The 7,564-nt window shown below is 54.8% G+C and overlaps 1 protein-coding gene and 1 long non-coding RNA gene across 4 annotated transcripts; both read left to right on the top strand.

Annotated features, from left to right (window-relative positions):
* The first annotated feature begins 19 nt into the window (after window positions 1-19).
* On the top strand, window positions 20-1,350 carry LOC107211798 (DNA topoisomerase 1-like). 2 transcript variants are annotated; one of them, XM_015644278.2, is made up of 2 exons: window positions 20-468; window positions 999-1,350. In XM_015644278.2, the coding sequence occupies exons 1-2, from the start codon at window positions 101-103 to the stop codon at window positions 1,273-1,275; spliced, it is 645 nt and encodes a 214-aa protein (XP_015499764.1). In that variant the 5' UTR covers window positions 20-100; the 3' UTR covers window positions 1,276-1,350. The 2 variants fall into 2 exon arrangements, with proteins under 2 accessions (XP_015499764.1, XP_015499763.1); XM_015644277.2 differs by having other exon boundaries at window positions 43-468; window positions 996-1,350.
* A 438-nt stretch (window positions 1,351-1,788) lies between these two features.
* On the top strand, window positions 1,789-6,117 carry LOC107211800. Of its 2 annotated transcripts, none has more exons than XR_001524302.2 (3): window positions 1,789-2,811; window positions 3,057-3,164; window positions 4,145-6,117. It is a non-coding gene; the product is annotated as an uncharacterized LOC107211800 (long non-coding RNA). The 2 variants fall into 2 exon arrangements; XR_004499616.1 differs by having other exon boundaries at window positions 1,797-1,833.
* Window positions 6,118-7,564: the final 1,447 nt, after the last annotated feature.

Below are 7,564 nucleotides of genomic sequence, written 5' to 3'. Positions count from 1 at the left end.
GCGCGCCGCCTTTAGCCGGCACGAGCCGCCACGTGACCCAGTGCGCGCGCGCAAACGCCAGGCCCCGCCCCCTGGGGGAGGTGCGAGTCCCGTGGAGCGCATGCGCACAGAGAGCAGGTGGGGGACCCGCCACCGGCCGGCCGCCACCGGCAGAGGGCGCGAGAGACCCGTGCGGCCCCCGGAGCGGGAATCGATCACGGACCGATCACCGAGACACCGGGACTCACAGACACCGAGAGTCATAGACACCGAGAGTCACAGACACCGGGACACCGGGACACCGAGAGTCACAGACACCGAGAGTCACAGACACCGGGACACCGGGACACCGAGAGTCACAGACACCGAGAGTCACAGACACCGGGACACCGAGAGTCACAGACACCGAGAGTCACAGACACCGGGACACCGAGAATCACAGACACCGAGACACCGGGATTCACAGACACCGGGACACCGAGGCTCACAGTGAGCGGGGGCAGGCGTTCCCCCTGCACTGCCGAGGCCACAGTAACCCGTGTCCCCGGTAGCTGCCCTATCCCCAGGGCTCCCGAGCTCCCCGGGCGGTGACTGCAGCGCTGCCCCGGGTGCCCCGTGCCGCGGCCGCACAGCCCTTTCGGTGGAGAAGTTTTCTCTGAAGTCCAGTCCAGCATTCCCTGGCACAGCCTGAGGCCGTTTCCTTTCGTGCTGGCCCTTGGCAGCTGCGGGAGCAGAGCGGTCCCGCTGTGGAGCGCAGGGCACGGCGGCTCCCGGGACGGAGCGGCTGAGGGGGCCGAGCTGGGAAGGGCCGGCTGTGGGGCAGGGCTGAGGGCGGGAAGGGACCGCGGCCTGTATCGCATGGCAGGCGGGGTGCAGGACAGAGAGGTGGATAATGAGGGGCTGGCAGAGGGAAGAGCAGCACTCCGCAGCTGGGGCAGGCAGACGAGGCTGCCGGGGAGGAGGGAACAGAGGAATGATGTGGTCTAAGCCATTGACCAGCACAACAATTTTTGCAGCAGCCCTCTGGATACAAACCAGGAGATCAAGGAACGCTCTGGAAGGCGTGGACATTGTTGGGCAGTAAGAATCCATGAAAAGATGATGATGAACCCTCAAATCATGAAGAGACAGGCTGGACGACGCCAGTTTTACCTCCAAACCAATTTCCTGACAATCATCTCTTCCCTGGCAGCCCTGCTCGTCTCCGGGGCCTCTGTGGGTCTATGTCTCCTCAGTGTCTCCCTGGAATTGGCCTCGTTGCCACCTCCATCTCTGGACGTTCCTTATGCCCAATGAAGAGAAGTTTCCAAAACTGAGAAGGATCCTGAAGATGTACAGGAAAAAAAATAAAAATCCCAGCTATGTCATGTCTCTAGGGCTGTGTTTATACATTCAGCACGTTATGAAAAGCAGCTCTTTGGGCTGGTTCATTGACTGGCAGGAATTAGAGAGCTAAGTCACTGCAGGGCTGGCAATTAGCTGCTGCACAAGTGTTTTTGTAGAGTCAAATTTCCAGCGAGGGGAAGAGAAAAGCGTTTGTAAAGCAAACCACCCCTCGGTGCAGGAGCTGGGCAGGGGGAGCTGCAGCTCCTGCACTCCTGAGCAAAGAGAAGAATTGTTCCTCAAACAAACACCGGTGAGGGGCAACACTCCCAAATCCTTCCTCCCGCAGCGCCGGGGAGTTCTCCTGCCCTGGGAGATGTGCAGTGCTGCTTTCAGCTGGAACAGCAGCATTTTACATCCAGCCTTTCCCTGCCTGTCTTTTCCCACTGACTGGTGGAGCAGCTGGAAGAGCAGAGGAATGTCACTGGAAAGCCCCTGCCCCAGCAGCACCTGCACTTCTTTCTTTCCCAGGTGTGTGTCCTGGAGAAGTGTGGCTCCCTTCCTTGAAGGAAAGAAGTGTGGCCCTGTCCAACGAGCCATGAGAGCAAACAGAGACAGGAGAGAGAAATGGCAGGAGGTGACACAAGGTGACCTCGGGGAGCTGTGAGGAAACTCAGCTCTGCCAGCTCGAGCCATCAGGGTGTGGGGCTGAGGCTCCTCTCCCTGCCTGGCTGTTCCTGACTGTAGGAAGAGGCTCAGCATGTGCTGGAGGGAGGAGAGGATGGACTTGCAGGGGGCACAGGGAATGCCAGAGCTCCAGCCGTAAGAAATCAAGATTCATTAGTTCCACTAGGCACAGAACAACTTGCTGAAGGAGCCTGGGCTTCAAGCTGAGCGCATCCCTTAGCAGCGTCTGGGGACCCTTTCATTTGGTTAATTAGACACAAAGTTTTTCTGTGCAGTGGGAGGCCGAGTATGTGCTGAGGAGCATTTACTAATGAGATAATTTATTGTGGCTGTCTGGGAAGCTGAGTGTACACAGCTCCTCCCGTGCACACACCGCCCACCTCAAACCCTCCGCTCCCAGCTGGAGAGGCCTCGGCTCCGGAGGTGGAATTACGGTGTCAGGTCTCCCTGGGAGAGCCCTGCCCAGGAGCCATCCTCCCACGGGGGGCTTCTGCAGGAGGGCCTCACCTACATCTGAATATCCTTGCAACAATTTTCACTCTTTGACTGGCCAAACTTCCTAATTCCGCTATTTTTCACACTAGATTTGATCTGTGATTCAATGAAGTAACTTCATTTTGCCTCTCTCTTTTCCCCTGCTCCAGGTCTCTCCTTACACGGTTCAAGTGTTAGGGCTTGCCTACACTTGAAGGCTGACTCTGGCTTTAGGGACATATAAATCTGAAAGACAAGAACTGATTTTTGAATAGCTCTGGGAGGATTTACTCAAAATCAGTAATTTCTGAATAACTTGGTGCCTTGGCTGGCCAGTTCATCCTCCAGGTAAGGGCTGATTTCAGTCCCCAAGTTCACACAGAGCACTCAGGTCAGAATGAAATATGCAAGAACTACCTTTTTATCCCATACAGTTTTTAGGAAGCAGAGTTGCAGCCAACTAAATAATAATAATAATAATAATAATAATAATAATAGTAGTAGTAGTAATAGAAGCAGGCAAGTTGCTACCACTTAACAGAATTCAAAGGCAGGTCTGTGTTTTTTGAACTTTCTCTCCATTTCTCTAACAGGAACTTACAACCTCCCCCTCCAGAGTCTGCCTAGCTGAAATCCTCACGCTGTCACAGCTGAAATGTGGCTACAAAGAGCTGCAGGAATTCCCCAAGGTTGTTTCACAGGTAAGGAATGCAACACCGGCCTCCCGGCGTCTCCTGCCTGTCTGCCCGTGCCGCGGGCACAGCGCTGGCCGCGCCTCTGGCTGCACTGGCAGGGCTGTGCTGGGGGGACAGTGACACCCCCGGCTCCCGCAGAAGCCACCCCTGGCTGCGGGCACGTCCTGCCCGGTCCCCGCCGGGGTCGGTGCACACCGGGCGCGCAGCCGGAGCCTCAGCAGCTGCAGGTTTGCGCTTGGAGAGCCCTAATTAGTGCGTGCAGGGGCAGATCTGGGCAGTGCTCTGGGTGTACCTGAAGTTATTTAGGTGAGCAGCAAATTGCACAGGATGATTGCTCGGGGATCTGGGCAAACTATTCAAAGCAGAAGAAAGCGTCTGATGGATTCGCCAGTATTTTTGTTTGTGGACAATCCCCCAAAAAGAAGCAAACCCTCCAGTTCTTACCAATGTGTTTGCTGCTCAAAATTACTCCATGAATCCTTTGTGACTGAGTGCATGCAGTCAGTGGTTTCTCATGTCCTCCTTTTATTTTGTTGTTTGAGCTCTAGCTAGTCCTAATTTACTTGTGCCAAGTGACTGATTTCAGTTCCCAAGTTCACACAGAGCACTCAAATCAGAAGGAAATATTCAAGAACTACCTTTTTATCCCATACACCTTTTTAGGAAGCAGAGTTGCAGCCAACTAAATAATAAAATAATAAAAGAAAACAAAATAATAATAATAATAATAATAAATAGTAGTAGTAGTAGTAGTAGTAGTAGAAGCAGGCAAGTGGCTACCACTAAACAGAATTCACAGATTTTTCATGAGCAACTGGCACATTTGCCCCAGGCCTGCCTCACCACTGCTCCCCAAGGGATAAAATGCAGTGTCACAGGCAGGTGATGTCCCGTGGTGGCACTCAGCCCTGTCTCACTCTGGGTGCCACTGGAGCACACTCCCCACACAGACATCTTCCTGTATCTGCATCCTTGCTGCTCTTCAGCCGAAATACAATGCCTGGAACAAAAGGACTGTGCTGCAGGAGTCGGAGAGGAGCAGTGGGAGGAAGAGAAGCCCCCAGTGTGTGACTGGAGGAGCTGCAGATGGCCAGACGTGACTGCGAGGGAAGGGAGGCAGCGCTCAGAGCAGCGTTTCAGCTTTCAAGTCCCGTGCTCCAGGATCTACATGCCATTTCTTGGATGTGGTTTGCCCCGAGGGCAATCTCAACAGCTGTGAAGTTTCAACAGATGAACAATGTAGTTTTCAATAAATTTCACCAAGCAAAGGAAAGGATTTTAACTCGTTCATGCTAACCCACTTTTGGTCTGAAGGCTCTGCTGGACCCCAATCCTTTCACACCATGAGTGTTTCCTGTTTGAGCCCCAGGCACACCTGAGCTACACTGAGAGGTTTTTCCCCCTCAGAAGAGGCTTCTCTCAGCCATTCCTGTGGGTCCTGGGAGGTGCAGGAACACTCCTGCCTTTACCTGTGCCACTTGAACCTGCTCTGGTGGAGGAAGGTGCCAAATGAGGATGCCCTCAGCTCCTGGTGGGGAAAGGAGAGGAGGTAGAAAGACAATCTTTCAAATCTCCTTGTGGCTACTGCATCTTGGAAGTTCCATTTCCTTTGTAGGCACACATCCAGAAGTGGGGCTTTGCTCTTGGAGTCATGTTCTCATCCCAGCTGAAGGCTGATGCCATTAATTGTAACTGAAAGAGGGGCTTTTGTGTCCCCAAATTCTGCAGTCGGAGAAGTCAAGAAATTACCTCTTCCAAAACCCATCTGGTGTATCCTCAGATCCCAAGGACAATTACTGTGAATTGTACACAGGACAGGACAGCAAACCTGAGTTCAGAAGTAAAAGGCCAGCTAAAAAGCCAGCACTGGGGTTTTTTGGTGCATGTCTGGGGGTTCTGAGCACTGAGGCTGTGACCTTTGCTGCCTCCCCTGTGGCTGGGATCTGTCAGGCGGTTTCAGGAGTCCGAAGCGGCGAGCTCACACCCCTTGCAGGAGATAACAGTGCTGAGTGAGCCCTGGAGGGATCTCACACCTGTGCAGGCTCCCTGCTTCACCTGTCCATGCTTCACCTTTGCTGTCCAGGCCGATGGGCTCAGGACTGAGCATTTCCTCCTCACCCAAATGTCTGCCCAGAGGCCATTCCCTCCTGCTCCCACACAGCCACTCCCTGGCCAGTCTGCTTCCCCCTCCCTCTGCAGACAGACAGACAGACAGACAGACAGCAAACACCTCCAGGAGCTGCCCCGGTGGTTCCCCACACAGCTCTGGGGGGCACTGATGGAGTTTCACAGTAAGGAAACAACCCAAGCCCATCTACAGACTCGAGGGTGGGTCTGTGTGTGAGGCAGAGGTGCCCTTGACCTTTAGGAGGCTCTTAGCACCAACCCATGAACAGCGACTGCTTTCAACCAGAGCTTTACAGTGACTGCCTCCCCACCTCTGTCCCTTCCCGAGCCAGGACACAGCTCATAAAGCACCCAGAGAGATCTTGTGAGATGCTGCAGCCTCCACACAATAGTGCACAGACACATTTGGGGTCTTTTGTCCCGGCTCTTCAAAATGTTTCATGAGTTTTAGTCATCACATTGCTCTTCCTGTCCTACTGAGGCTCCCCAACCATCAGCTTCCAACAGAAGTTTTTCAGACAGAAACTAAATATTTTTTCCTTCCTGTAAAAGAAGCCAGTGGTATCTCCTTTTCACGTGGAAAGTCAATAACCCTTGCAAATGCACAGGGCAGCCTGGTTGTGCACTCTGATTTCTCATGATTTCTGCTGAAATGCTTTCAGTTGGCATCTCCACCAGAGTGCTGAGCTCTCCATCCATGGGCTGCTCCTTGGGAAGATTGCAAAGATCCTCCCCTGTAGGAGCAGAAAGATCAGTGGTCTGAGCAAACCCCTCGGCTGTCTGGAGAGGCTGGACACTGTGGATGCTGTGCTGGATTCATTCCCAGCCTTGTGCAAGCTCTCATGGTGTCCTTTTAGATGGTTCCTCAGAGTCTGCTGTGTGGTCTCTGGGTGCTCCCCTGGATCTGAGGCTTCCACAGGGAGTTTGTGACAATTCAGTCTCAGAGTTCAGCAACTGCAGCCCGAGAGAAAGTGTGGAAACACTTTGGGAACGGATCTCTGACACTGTCCAACCAATCTATCCCAGTGACATTTGCTAGTGGCAATGCAGTGTGTGTCACAGAGCATCCAGGAGTTTGGAATGTCAGGACTTGGCATCACTGCTGTGCCAAGTTACTGCTGGGAGAGGCACTTTGCATCCCAGAGGGAGCCAGGAGTGCACTCACACCAATAAAATCCACATTTCCGTGGTCTCTCTTCATGGATATCTCCTCTGGCCCAAACCCTCTTGCTCTCCTGTCTTTTTCCCCCCGGCTCATATCTTTACCGCCTTTACCTGGCTTTATTCAGTCAGAGCCCCGTGTCTGGCTGGTCCTGCTCAGCCAGCAGCGAGCAGCCCATGAGTGCAGCCACCCCATCCTGCCCAGATGTGGGGAGCCCTCTCTCCTTCCCGCTGCCCTCCTTGCCGAGCCGGCTGCACATCCCGGGGACACAGGTGAGCAGCACCAGGGCACGATGGCAGAGCAGTGTGCAGGGGCAGGAAGGTCCCAGCAGCAGCGAGAGGAGCTGGAGGAGTGGGACCCGCTCCAGGGAAGGGAGTTCAGCAGCGTTTGCTGAGGAGGGAGGAGAGAAGGAGCTGAGGGGCTTGGCTGCTCTGAGCAGAAACGTGCGTGAAGAAAAGGCTCGACCCACACCCTAAATTCCACAGCTCGACTCCAGGGACGGGGAGAGGGAGAGAGGACAGGACGGGACATTTCCAGCAGCCCTGCGACTTGTTCATAAAAGCCTCATCTCACCAGCCCTGCCTGCCTCCTCCCCCATCTCCTCCACAGCTCACGCTGGGTTTTATTAACGCAGTTCCCCTCAGGCTAGAGGGAATCACATCCCAGGAGACATTCCAGTCTCAGATCAGTTCGGAGGGGATCACAGGGAGCCAAGGGCGGGGGGCGTTTAGCCAGGACGTTTCATTCCCGAGAGCTGGCAGGTTGGGAGCGCTGCGAGGCGGCACCGGCAGCTCCTCCTCATGGGACACCGAGCAGTCCAGCCCCTGCATCCCAGCCGCTTCTGCTCTGTCCGGGCTCTGGCTGCGGGCTCCTCCTCCCCTGGGCTCAGGTGAGAACATCGCCCTCGGGCACAGCGGCTGGAGCCGGGGGCAGCGCCCGGCAGGGATGGGAGCTGGCTCCCCGGCGTCTGGCTCCCCAGGTGAATTGTGGTGTGCCTGAGCCTACGCCAGGAAAATGCCAGCAGATGAAACTGCATCTCGGGCCAAGAGACACGAAGATGGATGTGTTTTCCTCGCCCGGCTTATCTCGCAGGCAGCGCTTCTGCCCGGCTCTGTTT

Source organism: Parus major, chromosome 15 (genome assembly GCF_001522545.3).
Source record: "Parus major isolate Abel chromosome 15, Parus_major1.1, whole genome shotgun sequence".
Classification (NCBI taxonomy): Eukaryota; Metazoa; Chordata; class Aves; order Passeriformes; family Paridae; genus Parus; species Parus major.
Note: the sequence above shows the minus strand (reverse complement) of the source record. Positions and strands in the feature narration are given on the sequence as shown.

What these genes read in the sequence shown, in the direction of transcription:
- LOC107211798 (XM_015644277.2), top strand. Translation starts at nt 101, where the DNA reads ATGCGCACAGAGAGCAGGTGGGGGACCCGCCACCGGCCGGCCGCCACC. An exon ending in CCGGGACACCGAGGCTCACA is followed by an intron (nt 469 to 995) that starts GTGAGCGGGGGC and finishes CAATTTTTGCAG; the next exon opens with CAGCCCTCTGGATACAAACC.